Source organism: Chelonia mydas, chromosome 2 (genome assembly GCF_015237465.2).
Source record: "Chelonia mydas isolate rCheMyd1 chromosome 2, rCheMyd1.pri.v2, whole genome shotgun sequence".
NCBI classification, from domain to species: domain Eukaryota; kingdom Metazoa; phylum Chordata; order Testudines; family Cheloniidae; genus Chelonia; species Chelonia mydas.
In genome coordinates, this window is record NC_057850.1 from 69,637,921 (window position 1) to 69,661,881 (window position 23,961).

Genomic DNA, 23,961 nt, shown 5'->3' on the forward strand with positions numbered 1-23,961 from the left:
AGCCAGAGGTTGAAGGATGAGAGGCAGGAGTGTCCTTTGTGAGAGAAGAGTGCACATTTGTGGAATAAGCAGTCTTTTATTTGACCGACTTCATAAAATGTCATGCATTTGAAAGGATGAATACTCTGCAGTGACATATCCTGGAAATGGCTGGCTATTGCAAACTAAAGAAAGTAGAAAGCTTTAGGCTGAAATATTTTTTATCTAGAATCTTGTATCCATGAAAGGTTTAATTTTCCTTTTTAGATTAGCAATGAAATGAATTTTCTTTTTTAGATTAGCATTTTGCAATGAAAACTAGAGCTAATGTAACAAGGCACAGCTTTAGAATGTTATAATTATATGTACATTTTTATGGGCTTTCCAGCTACCATATATTCTCCTGTGGCAAATAAACGTGAAGCAATCATCTAAACATTTCACTTACGCAAAAAGGATATTTGCATGAGCTTCATAAACTCTGACAAATACAAAGATGCTAACTACAAATGTTTAGAAACAGTGTAAGCTACTGTCTTTTTTACAGAAGGGCGCTCACTCTGCCAACTGATTAGGACCAACCAGATCTGTCACAAGACTGTAAATGTTCGCTATTCCAGTAGCAGTTGGATAATGGGAAGATCTTTCGAATGACTACATTTTTGTATATGAGGAACAAATAGAAGGGAAATTGGTATCACTTTTCTTTGCCTTTTAATAAATGAGTTGGAATTCTCTTCCAGGGTGTACTATATCCTAGAAAGGAAAGTCAGACATTGGTTGATGTGAGGAAAATGAACATGTACAATTGTTAGATGGTGTTAGCTAATTATTAACATTCCCTGAGAGACAGATATAGTGTATGAATAAATGCAAGGCAATTCAAAACAGTATAAACTAAAGGCTTAGGGAAGTACTTGAGTTTCTAATACAATAAGCATACTGGCTGCAAAAATCTAGATTTTTAAATGCACTCAGGTTATGGCACAATCTAACACAAGCCAAAATATTCAAAGTTAAGTCTACTGTCATAATGATACTCCTTGGTGTTAGGGAATAAAAGAGGCATGATTTAGTGGCCTTACTTCTTCCCTAAGAGGCACCGATGAAGCATCAGAGGAGAAAATTTTGTCCATAATTTTGTCCATAATATACATTTTCTTGATGTACAAATATACATTTAATCCATTAAGGGGTGTTTACTTTGTTTTTCTAGTGTATGATTTAGGTGTGATTGTGTCACTAAAATAGCAACAGCCCCAATTGTATCTCACTGTAACAAGTTAGTAGTGATTGTTTTGGGAAGAGTTGTGGGAACATGGAGAAGACGATGCATTGTCTGGGAACCAGAAGGTTGTCTTATCTATATTTCCATGCTGTAGATGTTTATTGAGCCATTGTATTGTACAGCAAAAGAGAGAAAACAGTCTTGTAGCTTTTAACAAAATGTTTATGTGCATCAAAGGCAATTTTTTAAAATTTATCGATAAGTGAATCTTGGCATCCTGAGTTTCATTAAATGCAGTAAGTAGAGAAAAGACAAGCTGAAAGTTTGGACTGATAACTGGAATTACTCACAAAGGAAACCTCCTCTTTGAAGCACCCTCCAATCCAAAGTACACCTAGATTTCTTATCACAAGTTGAAATGAAATGTCATATAATTAATTGCATATTTTGTTACTTTTTTGCATATTCCCAACCTTAAAAAGTGGTGTATTTGTGGACAGTAAATGGGAGTACTCATGAAAATATTAAGATGGCTGAAATTACTATTAAAATATATAGGACTTTTTCAACATTTATCCAGGAGAACTTACAGTATCTGTAGTTTAACAGGGGGTTGAGGAAAAACCCTAGCATTTGTAATGTTGCATATTTTCTTGCCTCCAGGAAAAGATTTGCTGTGCTCAGTCATTGAGAACAGGACCATATTTAGTGCTTGTCAAGGAGTTGGCTGAGTAGACTCTCTTGAGACTTAACAACCTGCATGGTAGCAGCCAAGTAAAGTGGTCGCCCCTATGAAAAATATAAAGAATGAACACTAAGAAAACGAGAGACCCAGACATAACCTCTCCTCTTATGAGGGGAGAACTCCCTTATGGAGCTATTCAATTTCTGTTTTCATGCTCAGTCTGGGCCTTTTTTCTAATCCTCTAGGCTGCTCATACATCAAGTTGATATTCGGAGTAGGAAGAAGTAAATATGTGAGGTGATTAGTGTTAAGGAAAAAGTATGGGGATGACTTTTTGGGGAGCAGTATAAACCAAACATTTTAGAATCTAGGTGCATTAAATTCATCCATCCATTTGCAATTCCCTTTAATCACTTTGGCATTTGAACTTTGTATTTTTATTGTAAACCAGTAATCTCCTTTACAAATTAATGCAAAATATTCTCCTTCAAACTAAATTAGAGTTAAAATGAGACACCTTGGAGCTTATTCAAAACCACAGACATTTCTTGTAACCAGAAGCGGCTGTTTCAGCAGGTTTTCTAGTAATTTCAGTCTAATAATAACTAGTATGGAATCATGAGTCTTCTGCTGAACTGAGTTGATGGGTAACCATAATGAATGGTGATCTCTCGAAAGAAAATCTAATAGAGTTTGCCAACAGATACATGCAACTTCCTGTTTTCAGCTCTTTATTTTGCATGTGTGTGTAGTTTGAACCGCAGTTGCCAGTATACATACAGTATAAGTATTCCATGGTTTCTTTTGTAATCTCTATGAAATGGCACAGAAGCTATGATGAATTCATTTGCTGTGTTAAACAGCAGGTGGCCCTGAACCGATAGGCATATGGTGAGGTTGAGTCATGTTGTCCTTAACTTCTCCTGGCAAGGATTGCCCAGCTTCAGCTGAATTATTTCTGAACAGTGTAATATTAAATGGATTTACGTTTGCAAATAGTACCACGGCAGTAGCTCGGCCGCTCCATTTAAGTTCCTGTAAAGGGGCAGGGTCTTCACCCGATGAAGAGTAGAAGGCTGGTATGGAGGCAGTGATCTGAAAGGCCGCTATGTATGTGGGCATGGGATTACTGTCAGCTGCCATTGCTTCTCCCTTTGTTCTCCATTTACTGGAACTCTGTGATCTGTCACATGCATAAGAGAAGGGTGTGGAGATGTATTAGTTTCATGTATTAAAATGAACCTCCCCCCCACCAAACACTTAGCAGTGACAGGAAGGAAGTCAGAATGATTAATTTAAATTTCCTGTTCTTTCTTTTCCAGGGATTTGCGGTTTAACAGAATACGAGAAATCCCAGCAGGCACGTTTAAGAAATTGAAGCATCTGAACACCCTGTAAGTCTCTGCGATTTGCCACTGGCATTCTGTCTGTGGACTACACAGTAATTAGCATTTTTATTCACATGCTGAAGACCTAGGGTTGAACTGGGTCACATTTCTTGTTGCAAATATTATTCCGTTTGTGAATTATTTGTGAATCAATCCTGCTGTCTGCAAATATATTATTTGTTGTTTGTAGGTATTTAGAAAGTAGATTGGACAAATCTTTTTCATCATATGGGAAGCATCAACTTTTCATGCTTCTTTTTTCATGGTATTTGATGGGTTATTTAAATCACACTATTATTGCTGAGGTTATATGTGAGGACATGCCCAATGTGGTATAGATAGAAATACAGTCATCACCACAATGAATTTCCAGTCTAAACAGGATGTTGCTTCTGTACCCTTAGTAGATGACTGAAACTTGTTAGGTAACAGGGTAATGAAAGACTACTAGCCTATAATGAATAGCATGCTTCTGGTACGGATTTTCAGATGAATACTCCCATTGTTCTAAAGTCTGGGAAACTTTTGGATTCACATACATTTTCCAAAATAACTGGCATTCCGTCTGAATACGCACAAATAATTTTACACCATAAACACCAGCAAAGTGAAGATGACTGTTTTTATTTTTGATTCTGTGTTTTCGTTATTCAGCATACAGAGACAAATCTTGTTCCATCCTCTGTAGCTCTTTTGCAGTGGATTTGGGACCCAGTTCAACAAGAAATTTAGACATATGCCAAACTTTGAGCATGCAGTTATTCCCATTGGTTTCAATGTCTGTGACTACTCAGATGCTTAAAGCTAGACACACATGCTGAATCAAGGACATGATGCTCTTGTATTTTGTGGAGAGAAATGGCTATAGGTTACGCACAAGGTTCTTTTGAAGACAGAGTGTAAGAAATAATTGTTCTCAGGAGGAAAATTTTAAATTGTAGTTGCCAAAGTACACAGGAATCTTACTTCGGAAAATTAATTTAAATTGACTTGCATTTGAGTCCCATCATATGGATTGAGAACTGGTGGAAAGACCATAAACAAAGGGTAATGAAGTTAAAAGGCAATGTACTGAGGTGAAGAGAAGTGACCCCTGAGTTCTGCAGGGACTGGTGTTAAACCCAGTCTTTCTCTCTCTCTCTCTCTCTCTCTTTTTTTTTTTAAACATCTCTATTAATGATCTGGGAAGAGGGTGGGTGTGTGTGTGTGTGTGTGTGTTGGGGGTGGAGGGGAGGCGGTCAAGCATAGATTATTCTAAATTGGGAAAGCAGGAAATGCATTGAAATTTAGGCTGGAAAGTACAAGAGAACATAGCTAGAGAAAGTAACCTGAAGCCCAGAGTTTTGGTGGAATGGGACTACTTGCAAATCAGTAACACAGAAAAGTAGCTAAGGTTGATAGTGGACACAAAGTGAGATGTAAAAGTGAAATAAGATATGGAAAAAGGGGCTAAATAAGTAATGTCTGGGATTAGAGATATAGAGAAATAACACACCATCAAGTTGATGATAGTAGCTCTATACACTGCAATGGGGAAACTCCTAGAATGCTGGGCTCTTGTAACAGGGCGGTCTGCCCATTTAAGGGTCAGGGACCTGGGGCCAGCCAGTCAGCCCTGTTCATTAGCCCGACACAGCTGAGAAAGAGATAGGTGTTCCCTCCAAAGGGACAGGCTGTCAGCAAGGAGAGGGGAATGGGAAGAAGAAAGGCCCCTAGAAGGGGCTGCCAGAATCTCCCATGAGAGGGAAGCTTCTGGGAAAAAGGACCTCCTGGAAGGCAGTTCAAAGAGCAGGGAAGGACTCTGCAAGGCCTGGGAATTAGGGGCACAGAGCATGCGGAAGGGGCCCAAGGAGGGGGTAGACTTTAGACTTTTGTGTGTGTTTAGTAAAAGACCTGGTGTGGAAATTGAAGGTTGACACAGAGGAGCCGTGGAAGTGGCAGCGGTGGAAGATCCTCTGTCCATTTGATGTTGTCTGGTTTGGACTTTCAGTACTTTATCTTAGGACTTGCAAAAAATGAGTCCTACAAGGGTGTTATGGAAACAAGGAGTTTGTTTTGAAGTGTCTGTTCAAGAACCTAAGGAGGGTGGGAAAGGAGGCAGAGAGCTGCAGTGCTAGGTCAGGCCACAAGTGGGAGTTCCAGGCAGTGAATTTTGTGTAAGGGAACTGTCTTAAAGATGACAAAATTAGGAATTCTGCTACAAAAGCGATGAAGTATCTGGAAGAATTGACTCATGAAGAAAGGTTCAAACTGTTGCATGCATATAACTTGGCCAAATGATTACAGTGGGCCCAAACTTGCAGTCACTGCACATATTTAGTTCCCACTAAGCATTTCATATACTAGGTATTCTTTGCCTTTACCTTTATATATTTTTTATGTGACTATTTGGTATCTACGAACTATCTTTTCCTTCACTGCCTTACTGTAGGCATGTTTTTTTCTATTTGTAGTCTCAAAAAATTTATAAGAAAATATTTTAAAAAATCCTGTTGGTTTTCATGTAAATTAAGAGCAAGTTTCTTTTTAAGCATTAGTCCCAAAGAGGGATTAGTGAAACCCTAAAATACCTCATTTTTGGTTTTTTTAGGGTATAACACCAAGACTCCCACATGGAGACCATCTACCTGGGCGCAAGGCTCTAGACTGGAATATTGTATTTAAAGATTGGGGTCTAAATTAAGACAAGTTACAGGTGAAGGGGGGAAAGGAAACAGAAGGCTCTGATCTTTCATTGGGATCCACTAATGTGGGATCAGGGCACAAGATGATTTTTGAAAGAAAATTTATCTGACTCTATGCCTAATTCCCACATTGTTTTGCTAACCACTGTATTTCACATGGCTCAAAATTGGATAGATTCAAACAAATGTTCCTGAAATTATGTGAATGTGGCTCAAGTTTGAAACTTTTGTTTTGTTTAAGTGTACGCAGCTCAACTGACTTCATTCTGCTGCCTTATATTTTGCTTGCAGTGTCAACTGGATAAGGTATTCTTCACTTCCTGTCCTAAACGGTTGGGTAGAGTGTTGTGGAATTTTAGACAGTTGGTGCATTCTATCCTGGCATTGACTGCATTTCAGTGGTGGTGGAGTATGTATTCCATTACATCAAATTTGTAAATAGTTTTGGGGTCTGTTGTGATGAGATGAGCTATCTGAATGCAAGCTAGTATTATGTTTTCAATATCCATGCAACTGAAAAGATCAATCTTCCAGAAAAATGTCAGAAGATATAGTCAGTATATCATTTCTGGAGGTTGACAGTGGGGAGGGTATAGAAAATAAACTTAGTGGGCTGGATAAAAATAGTTGCAACTAGGGTCCCTTCTTCCAGAGGAGATATTGATTGACTCCCGAGAATGTCAAATACTACGTTGGACTTGACCTTTCAAAGATGCTGTATTTTATTATTTTGTGCATACCACTGCCACTGTATCATTCTTCAGTAAATGAAACCTTATAACTAATTCTGTAGATATGTTTGTGTGAAATATACTCCAATAAAAGCAGCCATTAACATTTTAATACCTTAAAAACTTTCAATTCTTAACAATAAGAGTTTCTCGTTCATTCAGTAATGTAAAAATGTATATCCAGTGTTTATTGAATTATAAAATTGTTTTACATATAGAAAATCTCTTCCTGCAGATTTGACTCTCACATTTAAGCATGTCTGTTCTATTGCCTGTGTCTGGCCCCTTGTGTTCACAGCATTAGTACAAATATCAAAGAAGTGTTCAAACTAAAAATAAGCTCATAGACATTATGGGCAGAAGAGGCCATCATGATAAACTAGTCTGACCTCCTGCATATTGAAGGTCACAGAAACTCACCCCTTACTCCTGCAACATGTCCATGACCTCTGAGTTAATGAAGTCCTCAAATATTGATTTAAGGACTTCAAGTTACAGAGAATCTACTGTTTACTGTAGTTCAAACCAGCAAGTGATCCATGCCACAGAGGAAGGCAAAAAAACCCTCAGACTCTCTGCCAATCTAACCTGGGGCAAAATTGCTTCCTGACTCCAAATATGGGCAGTCATTTAGACTCTGAGCATGTGGGCGAGACCCACCAGCCAGACATCTGGGAAAGAATTTTCTGTAGTAACTCAAAGCCTTCTCATCTTCTGTCCCATCTCCGGTCACTGGAGATATTTGCTAATAGCAGTTGTAGATGGGCCATATGTAAGAATAAGATTATGCCACAGAAGTCACAGATTCCATGATTTTCAGAGCCCTCCATGACATTTCCCCCTTCATCCCTGGGGTGGCGGGGCTGGAAATGTCAGCTAGCAGGGGCCCCGGATCGCCGAGCCACTGCACGTGGTGGGGGGAACCCAGAGCTGTCAGTCCCCACCATGCCAGGTGCTGGGCCCCCTCCCCATGATGCAGTAGATCTTGGTCTCTCTTCTCCCCCTTCCCCAAGGGCTCGAGCTTCAGTAATCCTCCCATCAGCCTCCTTTCCCCCCCCCCCCCCGCATTATTTTTAGTAAAAGTCACATGTCATGGCTGCCATGAATTTTTGTTTACTGACCACAGTCTGTCCGTGACTTTTACTAAAAATAATTGTGACAAAATCTTCACTTTAGCCATATGTCATTGTAGGCAACCTCATCATACCACCCCCTTTATAAACTTATCAAGTTCAGTCTTGAAACAAGTTGTTTTTTGCTCCAACAACCAACCCATAACACTGTTAAACAAAAAGCAGTGGAAAAGGCCAAGGAGTCTGGATAATCTCTGGCTTGTCAAAATTCCAGTTTGCTTTAATACCAGCAGGAAAAAAAACTATATATATGTATTTTTTGGTAAATGGGATAATGGTTACAATGAATGCAACTTGAAGTATCTGGCAGTTTCGATAGATGTACTTATGATCACCTACATGTGTCTTTCTGTCAATGTCTCCCTGTTTTACTTTAAGAATAAAGAAATCAGTGTTGTACTGCTTATCTCTAAGTGTAAGTAAAACATCACATATAAACTGTAAGGTAACAGTATACTAGTAGATAATTAGCTAGATGTGAATTGAAAGAGTGTCCATAATTGTATGAGTGCTTTATAATCCTGGGCACCTTGCATTCTAAAATTTTCTGTTGGATGTTGAAGACCTGAACCAGTGTCTATACAAGTCAGCTGGAGACTATCCATTGACTTGAGTGGGAATTGGATCAGACACTAAATGGATCTAAGTTTTATTCTTCCTTTTTAATTACACAATATTCAGAATGTAACTATTGCTGTGTCAACGGGTAGACCTGGCAGTAGAAAATATTTTTATAAATAAAAGTGCTGAGTTTTTCACTATTATTCATGAACTCATGTTACTTATTATTCTTAAGAATTTAAACAATTGAGAGCTATTCATAAAATGGTTCCTATTCCAACAAATATCTTTTGCATTCAAATTTGTTTCTGAGAGATTTTGTACAGAAAATTCATTATTTGTTACTACCTGTATAGTATTCAACATCCATTATTCTCTAGCTAAGTCTGTCATCAAATTAGGTAATAAAAATAGCTTGTGACTTTGACTAATTGCGTATAGCAAATGGTTCAAGTGAGTAGTTCACTACCAAACCATAGGCGGAAAATTGTTTCCTGAAAGTTGTGGACATAGCAAAAACATTCACAGGAATCAGGATCAGTTTGGAAATCACTTGAGAACAAAACAAACAAACAAAATAGGTCAAATAGTATTCACAAAGAAATCATTCAGGGCCTGACTTTTAGAATTGCAGAGCATCTGAAACTCCTGAGACTTCAGCTAGAGTTGTGAGTGCTCAGTACTTCTGAAAACCAGGCCCTTTATATTTAGAAGAAAATTAACAGAAGTTGTGCACATGATTCTCCCTTCCCTTTCTTAGTATGTGTCCTCCATGGTTTTGGAAAAAACTTAAGCCTTGTTGTTGTAGATTTATTTTTTAACTCTATACTTAAACAAAACAAACTCAGGCTGTACATTTTTCAAATGTCTTGCTCCTTAACCCCTGGATTGCTTATTAGATATGCTCATTGCAGAAGAATTTAGTATTTTGCTGCACTTCAAGTCATTTAATCAAAAGTAATTGGACCCCTGTGACAGAATGAAGGCACCCTACAAAGGATATGGCAAGACAAGGCTTAAAATCCTGGCTCAACAACCAAAGGCACCGTAGGTGCTGGCAATTAGGTTGTCAGCATTCCCCTTAGGAAACCCTATTGGCTGTCAAGGGTAATTGCCAGTAGGCAGCTGTGTTACCAGAGGGTGAACATAAAAAATCCAGCAGGAAGAGAACTGTTTGTCACAGCTGAAAGCTTGAAGAATCTAGGTGGGTGTTTTTAACGGCCTTGCTTGCAGTCTGATCTTGGAAAGACGCTTGCCTTGAGAGGTTCTGAGAGCCCTAAACTCCTTTTGTAGGCAGTGGACCCAGCTGACAGAAGGATATAGTGAGGAAGTACATGCCTCTTTTTCAGTCTGAGCCCTGGCTGATAGAAACCTTTATTTTAGGATGATTGGTATTCTCAGTTTGCTGTTTCCCCCTAGTACAAACAGCCGCCCACTAACTGCCTTGTCATAATCCCCTTCAAAAATATAGCACATCATACGTTCAGCAGACTGAATGCATTCGTTTCTGATTCACATAGACTCAGATGCTTTATCCATTATTCATGAGATTGGCTTCTGGACAATCAACAGCTGGAAACATCACAGAATTTTTTTTCCCCTTTTCCCTTTCAAAACAGCCACAGGTGAACAAGTGGAAGTTCACCCTCCATTACTGAGAAAAACATGTTGCCCAAAGGCAAGTGAACATATTCTCAAAGCACTTTTTGCCTTCAAAGACACCAAAATCTGTGTTGCTGTGTGTAGTTCATATTATAAAGGCTGCTGATTTTGTTTTTCTGCAGTTGCTATTTGTTGAATTGTGACTCCTTAGATCAAAGCTGATCTGAGAGTTCCCATTGCTCAGAGAACAATAAAGAGCTCAAACCTGCTTGTTGAATCTACCACAGCTGTGCTACTGCTAACTATAGCCCTCATCCAGAAGAATTCAGTGCCCCATTCCTGAATCGTCTTGACCCCAGTAGAAGATGTCTCGCCTTATTTCTGTCAGCAGTATCCAGAAACTTAAGTGGATTTCGTCATGTCTTCTACCTTGCTTGGTAAAAAACCCTGAAATGTAAAGTCAACGTTTTCTTAAAATCTCACACTGTTTTCAATAAGTGCAGATTTTACTGAAGGCCAAGATGAAGCAGTTTTAAACCTGTCTAGAGTACTACCGGGCAATCTGTGGGATGGAAGAGTAACTTTGACCAAAAGAGATGATAAGCTAGAACTCAAGCAAAAGTTCTTATTTTAACAGTGTACATTAAAATGAGCCAAGGAAGTTTTAAATGTATTCTACAAATGTAAGCATTTGGGTTTGGAGCAAATTACAAAGCACTATTGCCAACTTCAAAAGATCAAAAATCATGGGTCGGATTCCCAAAAATCATGATATGTTTAAAAAAATGAATTATATATATAAAACTTATATTTTTAGGTCAGTCTCTTGATTTTTGAACTCCCCTGCCCATCCCCAGGGTGTATGCATGTGCCAATTAGTGTTGCCCCACTCTCCCATGTACTGGATAACATGATTTTGGCTCCTGCGGCAGGAGCGCTCATCCCCACATCTGCCAATCTCCTACGCAGCAATTAATCCTGTCCCCCACTTCCCCATAATTTCTCTCACCACCCAACCCCCTCAATTTAGTTTCCCCCGTCCCCCAGCCTCCATCATCACTACCCTATCAGTTCAGCTCTGCTACCCCATCGACCCCCACTGCCCTCAGCTCACCCTCCCAGCACTCACCCCATCTGCTTGGAAGTCACCATCAATACATCCCCCCCACCCACCCCATCAGCCCTCACCCTCCTCACTTCAGCCCCTCTGCAGCCCCCAGCCTCACCTCTGCTCCTTAGGGTTCTTCACCCTCCCCAGGCCTGGAGGGGGGGTTGCAGCGGGGCCCCCCTCCCACTTCCCAGGCTGGCTGGGGGGCAGCCACCCGGGACTGAAGTTGGAGCCTGGGCCACTTCTGGGGCAACTGACAGGATTTCTAAGTAAAATTAAGCCCCACTTTGAGAACTCTCAAATGTCAGGATTTTTTTCCCAGTTGATTCAATTACTTATTTGAGTGTCGTACCCCTGCCCCCTTTACATCTCAGATTAAGTTTCTCTTAAACCTGCCTCTTCTCCCCCTCCCCCCACTTATTTGCTTGATAGCTTTATTTATCTGATGTGTAAATGAATTCTCATCCCAAAGTCTTCTGTTTAGAGGGTAATTCCTGGTAAAGTGGAAACACATTTGTGCCTTGGCTAATAACAAAAATCCTGACATTTGAGAGTTCTATCGCGAGACCATGAGTGAGGCTTAATTTTACTCAGAAATCGCGAATCTCACAATCAATTCCCGAGAGTTGGTGTGTCTATAAAGGCGGAGCTAGTGGTATTTGTTCACATGTGAAACATCAATAATGCTTCAAAGTGCAAGCCTAGTTTGTAAAGTGACTAGATAAAAATGGTACCTCAGGGACATATCTGCTTACTTATGTGACTGTTTTTTTTAAAATGGTTTTTACTCAAGTTTTTCCTTCAGAGCCAACACAGCTAAGAAGCATTAGCTGGATTTGATTTAGTTGCATAAATTCTCAACAGAGTTGCTTAGTCATTCTAATTACAGGAGTAATTAGTTACATCTGTGGAAACCTAGATACCTAGCTGGACAGGTGTTACTGAGGGCATAATTTGAAGCCCCTGAGAGCAGAATATTAGCTTCAGAATCTTTCTTACTGGTGATGATGCACGGAAAATGAACCCATCCTGAATGTCAGGTGCCAAGTTGAATGTGCAGGATTGGTAATTAGAACCTCAAGCATGTTTGTAAAATGAAGCACGATTGATATAGGTATCATTGAGCTGCAATAAACATGCAATCCCCACAGAGACATTTTTAAAGTCACTTCCAAAATAGAAACATACTTTTTAAAAAAAAACAGATTTCCTCTCTATTAACTGTTGGCTCCTGTGGGGCCACAGTTGTCCTTTTCAGTAGCAGACTTTCTTGAAAGTGGAAATGCCAGCTGCTAATGAAAGCAAAGTGCTTGCAATTATAGTCAGATGTTAACTTCTTAAAATCTGAATGCAGAAAAGCCACTGGAGTTCCCTGAGTTGTCACTAAGGCCGTGTCTACACTGGCAAGTTTCTGCACAGTAAAGCGGCTTTCTGCGGTGTAACTCCCAAGGTGTACACACTGCCATGCCACTTAGTGCGCAGAAACTGCATAGTTGCAGTGCTGTAAAAAAACCACCCTGATGAGAGGTGTACAGCTTTCTGCGCCGGGGGTACAGCACTGTGGTGCCAGTCTAGACACCCTGGTCGATTACAGCGCTGCGATTGGCCTCCAGGAGGTGTCCCACAATGCCTGTTCTCACCTCTCTGGTCATCAGTTTGAACTCTACTGCCCTGACTTCAGGTGACCAACCGTAATCCACACCCTGTAAATTCCTTTTGAAGTTTGAAAGTCCCCTTCCTGTTTGCTCAGTGATGCATGCAGTGGTCTGAGGGCATCTTTCCAGGTGGCCATGCCTGCTCCACGCAGCAGGCAATCCCCAGCTTGGAGCAATGCTGAGCTGTTGGACCTCATCAACATTTGGGGAGAGGAGGCTGTCCGGTCCCAGCTGCGTTCCATCTGTAAGAATTATATCACCCATGGACAGATTTCATCATGCATGACAGAAAGGGGCCATGACCAGGACACACTGCAGTGCAGGGTCAAAGTGAAGGAGCTGTGGAACGCCTACCACAAGGTGCACGAGGCAAACCAACACTCTGGTGCTGCACTCACGAGCTGCCGGTGCTACAAAGAGCTGGACACGATACACGGCGGCAACCCCACCTCCACTGTGAAGGCCACTGTGGATACTTCGGTGGCTCGCATACCACTCCAGAGCGGACTGAGCCAGGAGGAGGAAATCTTGGATGAGGATGGGGGGGACCTAGAGGCAAAGGATGACTCAAAGGTCAGAGATGCGTGTAGTCAGGAGCTCTTTTCTAACCCAGAGGAGCCTAGCCAATCACAGTTGTTGGAGCTTGGCGAAGTGCAAACAGGAGAGGAGGCCCCTGGTAAGTGGATTTGATTTTGCAAATCTCTGAAGCGAGTTGTCGGGGGCAGGAGGGTTGCAGAAAGCAGGCTTGTGTCTGTATGATGCACATCCCCCCACATGCCGAGTCTGAGCGGCGGAACAGGCTGTTGATTGACTCCCTCACTTCATGGGAATCTGCCTCCGAGATCTCCAGGAAACCCTAGTGGAGATACTGGGCAATCTGTTGCCGCAGGTTCTTTGGCAGAGCTCCTTTGTTTCTTGCCTCATTAATGGTAACTTTCCTGTGCCATTGTGCCATCACGGAAGGCAGGGGGGAACATTGCTGCGCACAGGCGAACCGCACAGGAGCCAGGGCAGAAGCCACAGTCTTGGAGAAGACCCTCCCTTGATTCCCTGCTCACCCTTAGCAGCGAGATATCTTCCAAAATGATCACATTCTGTGGAAAGTGTGGGGACAGGAATGATTATCAGGCTACTCCTACAGAACAGGTTCTCTCCAAGAGCCACATGCCTAGTGTACAGCAGGGTTCGGGAAGAGTGATTTATCCTGCCCCTGCGGCTACTCACTGTTTTGGGGGTCTTGTGGCTCATGTGTGCTTTCCTGGGGTCAGCCAGTTAGTGACAGGTGTGTGAGTACTGGCTGTGTTTTAAATCACCTAATCAGTGTTCTGTGTGTTGCAAACAACACTGCTTCTGTAAAATGTTGTATTTAAACTTCACAGAGATGTCCTTGGGAGCCCAACCTCCCTTTTTGTTATTGGCAGCTGCGCAGAATTAGAAAGCAGCCAAGAAAAACTAAGGAGGACTTTCTGCATGATATTATGATGCACTCTGCAGTCAAGAAACAGGAATTGAAGGAGTGGCGGGACAGCAAGAAGAGGGACCGAAAGGAGAACGCAGCACACCAGAATGAAGCCACAGAGTGGCTCTTAAACATTATGGAGCGCCAAGCGGACATGCTCCAGGTGATACTAGCACTGCAAACCAAGCAGCTCTGCGCCCGCCCTCCCCTGCAGCCGCTTTCGCAAAACTCTTTCTCATGCGTCCCCCCCAGACACTGCCACACACTCTTATCAACCTCCTGACTTCAGTCTATACCCAGGGCATTCCACTCCTTCCCCCTCACAGTCCAGCACTGCAGACTCCCACTACCCAATGCACTCAACACCCATCCCTATGCACTTTGGCCCTGCTCAAGTACAGTACCTGCTGCACTGTACTCCAAAGGAGAAGGTTGGATATGATCCCTGGACATACACAAATCTTTAGCCGTCCTGGGACCCCACCTTCTCCTGGGACCTTCCCTTCCCCCATCCCCCTCACTGCTGATGGTTTATTTTTATTTTTGTTTGATTCACTCCACTGGATGTTGTTTTTTAATAAAATAATTGTGTTGGTTTGGAAGCCAATCTTTACCCTATTAATTGAAAGCAAAAAGAGCCCTGCAAAGCAACAATTATTTTAAACCTTCATAGTGCACCATCTGCACCAATCACAATCACCTCCTAGCATTACAAGCACTGCACTCCCGAGCAAAGCAACAAATATTAGTGGCTTTCAGTTTCAGATTGCTGCCTCAAGGCATCCCTGATCCTTGAGTCCTTGCACTGTACCCCTCTAATAGCCCTGGTCTCTGGCTGTTCAAACTCGGCATCTAGGCACTGAGCCTCTGCAATCCAGCCCTGAGTGAAGCTTTCACCCTTCCCTTCACAAATATTATGGAGTGTACAGCACACGGCTATAAGGATAGGAATATTGTCATTGGCCAGGTCCAGCTTCCCATTGAGGCAGACACCAGCAGGCCTTTAAATGGCCAAAAGCACACTCAACAGTCATTCTGCACTTGCTCAGCCTGTTGTTGAACCGCTCCTTGCTGCTGTCAAGTTGTCCTGTGTATCGCTTCATAAGCCACGGCATTAAGGGGCAGGCAGGGTCTCCCAAGATCACAATGGGCTTTTTGACTTCCCCAACGGTGATCTTCTGGTCCGGGAAGAAAGTCCCTGCTTGCAGCTTCCTGAACGGTCCAGTGTTCCGAATGATGTGTGCATCATGCATCTTTACAGACCAGCCTATGTTAATGTCCGTGAAACGCCCACAGTGATCCACAAGCACCTGGAAAACCATTGAGAAATACCCCTTGCGGTTAATGTACTCGGTGGCTGGGTGGTCTGGTGCCAGAATTGGAATATACATGCCATGTATCACCCCTTTGCAGTTAGGGAAGCCCATTTGTGCAAAGCCATCCACAATGTCACGCATTGCCCAGGGGCAGAGCTTTTCAGAATAGGATGCAATTAATGGCCCTGCACACTTCCGTCAACACTAGTCCAACGGTCGACTTTCCAAACCCGAACTGGTTAGCGATGGATTGGTAGCAGCCTGGAGTAGCCAGCTTCCACAATACAATCGCCATGTGCTTCTCCAACGGCAGGGAAGCTCTCATTCTTGTGTCCTTGCGCTGCAGGGCTGAGGTGAGCTCATCACACAGTCCCCTGAATGCGGCTTTCCTCATCCAAAAGTTCTGCAGCCACTGCTCATCATCCCAGACATGCATCACGATGGGATCCCACCACTCAGTGCTTGTTTCCTGAGCCCAAAAGCGGCGTTCCACTGTGGGCAGCAGCTCCGTGAATGCCACAAGCAGTGTCGTGTCATGGCTAGTACGCGTGGCAAGATCAATGTCTCACTCCTCTTGCCTTTCTAGTTTAAGGAATAACTCCACTGCCACTCGTGATGTGTTGGTCAGAGCGAGCAGCATACTGGTCAGCAGTTCTGGATCCATTCCTGCAACCCAAAGATTGAGAGCCCGCAGCACACAAACTGTTGAAAGATGGCGCCAAATGCGGACAGAAGCACAGGGATTGCGGGGATGCGAAGCAATGCATCACGGGGCATTGGGACAGGACCCAGGATGCCCCGCAACCCCCTCCATCTGCCCACAACTCTTAACGGCAGAAGAGGAAGAGATGCTCTGTGGGATAGCTGCCCAGAGTGTATCGCTCTGAATACAGCTGCAAGTGTGAACATGCTATTGCACAGGCAGGTGAAAGGGTGAATACACAACAGTGGGTTCGCTTCAGCACTTGCTGAGCAGCAACACACACAGTGTGTGTGTGTGGGGGGATAAACATGGGGAAATAGTTTTACTTTGTGTAATGACCCATCCACTTCCAGTCTCTATTCAAGCCTAAGTTAATTGTATCCAGTTTGCAAATTAATTCCAATTCAGCAGTCTCTCGTTGGAGTCTGTTTTTGAAGTCTTTTTGTTGTAATAATGCGACTTTTAGGTCTATAATCGAGTGACCAAAGAGACTGAAGTGTTCTCCGACTGGTTTTTTAATGTTATAATTCTTGACGTCTGATTTGTGTCCATTTATTCTTTTACGTAGAGACTGTCTGGTTTGGCCAATGTACATGGCAGAGGGGCATTGCTGGCACATGATGGCATATATTACATTGGTGGATGTGCAGGTGAACGAGCCTCTGATAGTGTAGCTGATGTGATTAGGCCCTATGATGGTGTCCCCTGAATAGATATGTGGACACAGTTGGCAACAGGCTTTGTTGCAAGGATAGGTTCTGTTAGGATATAGATATTCAGGCCTGTCTGTAAAGGCCTATACTCTAAGAATTTAGGTGTATTCTTATCACTTGGCTAGTTATAGAGGTATAAAAAAGAATCAAAATCACTGTCTGCCAGTGTAAGGTCCTTCTCTTACTGTGACAGTCTGAGACCCTGTGCTTAGGCTAAGGTCTTTGGCTAAGCAGCAGAGACAGCCATAAGCTGGGAAGCAACGGGTCATATCTTCACATTCCAAACTAGTCACATTGACAGAAGGTGCTATTGGGCTGTTAGGAATACAATCCTGTCCTGGTAATGCCTATCACCTACAGAGAAAGGGAAGTGCCTAGAAGATGTAAAAGGAAACTTAGTTTGATAGCATCCTGTCTGGCAAGAACTCACTTATCAATAGCTGAGATGTGAAATCCTCACTTCTGTATTGTTTTGTCATTATAGTTCCTACTTTGCTATTGTTTGTCTGTATAATCTCTGTCTGGTTCTGTGATTCTTTCTGTCTGCTGTATAATTAATTTTGCTGGGTGTAAACTAATTAAGGTGGTGGGATATAATTGGTTACATAATCATGTTACAATATGTTAGGATTGGTTAGTTAAATTTCAGGAAAATGATTGGTTAAGGTATAGCTAAGCAGAACTCAAGTTTTACTATATAGTCTGCAGTCAATCAGGAAGTGAGTGGGTGGGTGTGGGGAGGGGATATGGGAACAGGGAATGGGAGGTGGGGAAATTGGAATCATGTTTTGCTAAAGGGGGAAATGGGAACAGTGAATGGGGGTAAGGAAATTGGAATCATGTTTGGCTAAGGGCAGGAATGGGAACAGGGACAAAGGTGTAAGGCTCTGTGGTGTCAGAGCTGGGAAGGGGGACACTAAGGAAGGAAACTGGAATCATGCTTGCTGGAAGTTCACCCCAATAAACATCAAATTGTTTGCACCTTTGGACTTCGGGTATTGTTGCTCTCTGTTCATGCGAGAAGGACCAGGGAAGTAAGTGGGTGAAGGAATAAGCCCCCTAATAGGTTCCTGGGTTAGTGGTTCTGTTGTGTGGCATGTGGTTGCTGGTGAGTATTTGCTTCAGGTTGGGGGGCTGTCTGTAAGCAAGGACTGGCCTGTCTCCCAAGATCTGTGAGAGTGATGGGTCGTCCTTCAGGATAGGTTGTAGATCCTTGATGATGCGTTGGAGAGGTTTTAGTTGGGGGCTGAAGGTGATGGCTAGTCGCGTTCTGTTATTTTCTTTGTTGGGCCTGTCCTGTAGTAGGTGACTTCTTGGGTACTCTTCTGGCTCTGTCAATCTGTTTCTTTACTTCAGCAGGTGGGTATTGTAGTTGTAAGAATGCTTGGATACTGTTCCTGACGGCTTGTAGTAAGGAAAACACCATCCTGGCCACTATGGATGTAGAAGCCCTCTACACCAACATTCCACACAAAGATGGACTACAATGTAATAAGAATGTTGTAAGAATGCAGGAAAAGTATCCGAAAATATGGCCACATCATCAAGGTAGGCGACTGCATATTCTCCTAATCCCGCTAGGAGACCATCTACAAGTCTTTGGAAGGTGGCGGGTGCATTCCGCAGCCCGAAAGGGAGTACGTTAAATTCATACAGCCTGACATGGGTGGTGAAGGCTGACCTTTCCTTGGCGGATTCATCTAGCAGTACCTGCCAGTACCCCTTGGTTAAGTCCAAGAAAGAGATGAACTGGGCCCGTCCCAGTTTCTCTAATAGTTCATCTGTGCGTGGCATTGGATAGTTGTCTAGGCGAGTTACAGCATTTAGCTTACGGTAGTCCATGCAAAAACGTATCTCCCCATCTGGTTTGGGAACTAGAACCACTGGAGATGCCCTTGCACTGCCAGAGGGGCAGATTACACCCATCTGTAACATACCCTGGATCTCCCGTTCTATAGCAGTTTTAGCTTGAGGAGACACCCAGTAAGATTGGACTTTAATTGCGTGAGCATTATCTGTGTCAATGGAGTGGTGTGCCCGTTCAGTCAGTCCTGAGGTGGCTGAGAACGTCGGCGCATAGCTAGTGCACAGCTCCTGGATCTGCTGTCGCTGCATACCCCCAAGGGTCATGGAGAGGTTCACCTCTTCCACACCACCAGCACTTTTCCCTTCATAGTAGACACCTTGGCTAGCTTCACACGATTGGCCAAGTCTTCTCCCAACAACAGCATGGGGATGGGATAATCATTATAGACTGCAAAAGTCCACGTTCCTGACCAGCCCTTGTCAGTTGCCTACAGCAACTTGGCTGTAGGCAAATTGAAAGTGTTTGACTTGAAGGGTTGAATCATCACTTGGATCTCTGGGTTGATTAAATTGGGGTCCACTAAGGAAGCATGGATAGCTGACTCTTGTGCTCCGATGTCCCTCCACGCGGTGACCTTCTTCCTGCCCACACTCACAGTTTCCCTCCGCTCCGAGTTTATCTGGGAGGTATCTGGGCCTGAGGACCTCTGGTGTGATTCCGGTGCAATGAACTGTAATCTGTTGGGGTTCTTGGGGCAGTTGGCCTTTACATGCCCCGGCTCGTTACATTTAAAACATCGTCCAGCTGACGGGTAACTGGGGCAAGGTGGGTTGCTGGAGAACGGTGTGGCAGGACGATAAGGTGTCTGGAGGGTTCCTTGGGGGGTAGGTGGGGCCCTGGGCTGCCCCCGGTAGTAGGGTGTGGTCTGAGGTTGTCCCTTCTGGTATCCCCTCCAACTGCGACCAGTTTTTTTTTTCTTTTCTGCCACCTCCACCCATTTGGCTCCAATCTCCCCCACTCAATTACAGTTTTGGGCCTCCCATCTAGGATGTATCTTTCTATTTCCTCAGGAACACCCTCTAAGAATTGCTCCATTTGCATTAGGAAGGGCAAATCTTCTGGAGATTTAACACTTGCTCCCGATATCCAGGCATCCCAATGTTTCACAATGTGGTAGGCATGTTGGGTAAATGACACATCTGGTTTCCACCTTAGGGCTCTGAACCGCCGACAGGAATGCTCGGGTGTTAGCCCCGTTCTGACTCTCACCTTGGTTTTAAACAGTTCATACTGGTTCATGTGTTCCTTAGGCATTTCAGCCGCCACCTCAGCTAAGGGTCCACTGAGCTGCGGCCTCAGCTCTACCATGTATTGGTCTATAGAGATGCTGTACCCAATGCAGGCCCTTTCAAAGTTTTCTAAGAAGGCCTTGGTATCCTCGCCTGCCTTGTAGGTGGGGAACTTTCTGGGATGGGAAGTGGTACCTGGAGAAGGATTGCTAGGGTTTGTTGGTATATTCTGCTGAGCCTTTGCCTTCTCCATCTCCAGTGCATGCTTCCTCTCTTTTTCCTTTTCCTCCAGTTCTTTGTCCCTTGTCTCCATAGCTCTCCTGTGGGTAGCCTCCCTTTCCTCCTCAGCACACTTCCATTCTTTTTCCTTTGTCTCCATAGCTCTCCTGTGGGCAGCCTCTTGGGCTTTTTCCTGTTCCTCCATTTCTTTTTCCTTTGCCTCCATAGCTCTCCTGTGGGCAGCCTCTTTGGCTGTTTGTGTTTTGGGCTCTGTCATGTTTGTCTCTCTGTTTTTAACTAACTTTACACCCGAGAGTTAGAAATAAAACAAACAAAAAAAACTTGGCTTGTAAAATTTTGCTGTGCTGTCCATATACCTATGTTCTCTGACAGTGATTGTCAGCCTACAGAAAAATCCTTAAAAAAAAAAAACCTAACACCTTTGTCTCCCGGCAAATAGACAGAAAACCCCTCTAGTTGCTTTTAATTTAAAAAAAAAAAGACTTCTTCAGGTCTGTGAAGACTTGTGAATTTCCCTGCAGGAGGTTAACTACCCTGCCTTTAGGTAGAGAAAACTCCAGCTCACAAAGGACAATTCCCTTTTGTCTCTGCTCTGGCCCCAAAGCAGAAAAAAAAACAACTCCTCTGCTTTCATCTGAAAACCTGCTTTCCAGCAGCCCAAAGGGAAAAAAAAATCCTTTTTAAGATCTGTGCTGCTTGTTCAAAAAAATCAAAATCCTCTGAACTCTAGGGTACAGATGTGGGGACCTGCATGGAAACTTCCTAAGCTTACTTTTACCAGCTTAGGTTAAAAATCCCCCAAGGTACAAACTATTTTCCTTTTTCCCTTGGACTTTATTGCTGCCACCACCAAGCGTCTAACAGATATATAACCGGGAAAGAGCCCGCTTAGAAACATCTTTCCCCCCAAAATCCTCCCCAAACCCTGCACTCCATTTCCTGGGGAAGGCTTGATAAAAATCCTCACCAATTTGCATAGGGGAACACAGATCCAAACCCTTGGATCTTAAGAACAATGAAAAAACAATCAGGTTCTTGAAAGAAGAATTTTAATAGAAGAAAAAGTAAAAGAATCACCTCCCTTAAAATCAGGATGGTAAATACCTTACAGGGTAATTAGTTTCAAAACATAGAGAATCCCTCTAGGCAAAACCTTAAGTTACAAAAAGACACAAAAACAGGAATATCCTTTCCATTCAGCACAGCTATTTTATCAGCCATTTAAACAAAACAGAATCTAACGCATATTTAGCTAGCTTACTTACTAAGTTCTAAGACTCCATTCCTGTTCTGTTCCCAGCAAAAGCATCACACAGACAGAGAGAACCCCCCCCTCGCCTCCAGCTTTGAAAGTATCTTGTCTCCTCATTGGTCATTTTGGTCAGGTGCCAGTGAGGTTATCCCAGCTTCTTAACCCTTTACAGGTGAAAGGGTTTTTCCTCTGGCCAGGAGGGATTTAAGGGTGTTTACCCTTCCCTTTATATTTATGACACCATTGAATAAAAACAACTATCAGCTTTAGAGTCTTTAAATAAATCCCAGCTCAGTTAGGTGGGCAGAGTAGAGGCAAGACTTTATTTCAAGCTCTTTACATGTTAGTTATGACCCACATATGGGTCTCTTTTCCCTTTTTCAATTCCTTCTGAGCCCCTGTGGTTTCTTATAGGGCTAGTGGGTCCTCACCATCCTACCACTGACTCTAAGAATTACATGTTCAGTCTTTCCACTGGTCAAACTTCCCTGGTGTCTGTAGAGAAGTTGATTGGTGGGTTAATGTAGTGTCACATGGTGTTCAAATGGCCATGTTGCTTACCTAAGATGGAGTGTTTGCAATGCCTTATTAGCCTTTGTGACAGCTGATAAAACAGTGAAGAGACTGCACTCATGGTAGGTGCTAGTAATGTCAGCTTCTGCAGGCTTGAAATCTTTTGAACTATTGTATTTAGAAGCAGCCTACAGTTTTGTGGGTGTAATTTGAAATCACATAATTAAATATCTGAATGTTAGCATTTGCCTTTGCTGTTAATTCCACTTCCAGTTAATTGTACTTGCAAAATTGAGGGTCCCTTTAAAATTATGGCTCTATATATCTACATGCACAACTTCATTTAATGCGTTAGGAATCTTAGAATGATGTATTTAGGCCATTTTCCCTATCATTAAGTGCTTTCCAGAAAACTGGTTCATTTTGTTTCTGAGCGGTTGATGAATATTTCTGGTGGTGTGACTTACACATATTAATTTGTTTGTCTTGCTACTGTACATAATGTAAGGCGATTTGCTGATTGCAACCAAGGGACTGCGTCAAGTCATTGAAATTCAATGAGGCTATGTTAACTGAAAAACGTGCTGGCAATATGTGGACTGAGTCAAATGCTATGAACTCTGAATACTTTTAAAGTGAACACAGAACTTTCTCAAGCTGAGTGCGCTCTTGAAATTAGAGTGCCAACACTTGATGTCATTGTCTGTCTGTTTTGACTACTCCTTGTCTTGAAAGAAAATAGTAAAACCAGATGAATCATTTCTATTGAGTGCAGTTTCCTGAATTACCAAATCATTGTGGAAATGAATCACTGTAATGCAGTTTACACTTCCCTCAGAAAAAAAAATAGTAGTTTCTCATGCAGTAATGCATACATAGTTGTATATACTCTGTTTACCACCCATGTAGTGCCGGAGCATCTGTGAGGTACAAATGGTAGTTGGAGTTCTGAGATCAGCCAAATAAAATATATATGCAGTCCCCATGCTTTTTGTCAGTTCAAAGTAACTCATTAAAATATATGACTCAGGGCCGGAAGCTCCCCTCAAAGAGCTAGGGCAGCCTAGGAACTGCTCCCTTATGGACCATATACCAGCTGAGGATCAGCAGAGTGGCAGTCCAGTATGTTTCCCTCCCACCCTGCCATGCTATGTCCCCTAAACCATGCAGGGTAAAGGTGGCTGATGCTGCCATCTTATGACAATCCCTTCCAACTGGGGAATTCTCTGCTGTCCCTGTGATGCTGCCTAAACAGCAGCAAAAGGGCTGGAGTGAAACTGAAAATCTGGCTTTCTAATCACAACTGAACATTCTGGGAAGTTTTCATATATAATGAGCAAAGAGCAATTGTGATTAGATTATTTAGACTGTAAACTTTTCTGGGTAATATCAGATAAACAATCGTAATTATTTGAGAGCTGTGTGAACGGAGTGGAAAGAGCATTGGACTTTAAAACTAATGAGTTTCCCTGCACAGGTTTGTTTCCTTCTCACAGTAGATAGATCCTACTGTAAAATAGATCCATCAGACTCTGCTGTAGTGTACTCACCAGCTGCAGTGCACCTTTTTGTTAGGGTGAGCTTCTGCATGGGGTTCTTGCAGCCCATCTGCCTCTGACCAGGTCTTCCATAGTTCAGCCCTTTGGCCACCTCACATAAAGTTTAGTTCCCCTTCCAGGGTAACAAGAAGGTGCAACCGAAAATTCACAAAATGCCCCAAAACAGAAGAGCCTTCAGCCCTCCTCTTGGGCTATTCCTTTGCCTTTCCTTTTTGGACCAGTCTTCGGCCCCATCCTGGAGTACTGTGTTGGAACTGAAATTGCCAGAGCAGGGAGGGACAGCTAAGGGGTTCTGAGGCAAAGTGTGCAGAGCAGACTAAGTCTTGAGAAAGCCAGCTTGCAGCAAGTTGGGGTGA

At 42.9% G+C, this 23,961-nt stretch overlaps 1 protein-coding gene across 1 annotated transcript in view; it reads left to right on the forward strand.

Moving 5' to 3' along the window:
* The window catches only part of PXDNL (peroxidasin like), a 285,265-nt gene that overhangs the window by 102,188 nt on the left and 159,116 nt on the right, over nt 1–23,961 (forward strand). Inside the window, exon 2 of the mRNA XM_007058778.4 lies at nt 3,215–3,286. Coding sequence (XP_007058840.2) covers nt 3,215–3,286 — 72 coding nt within the window. The remainder of the gene's footprint in view (nt 1–3,214; nt 3,287–23,961) is intronic.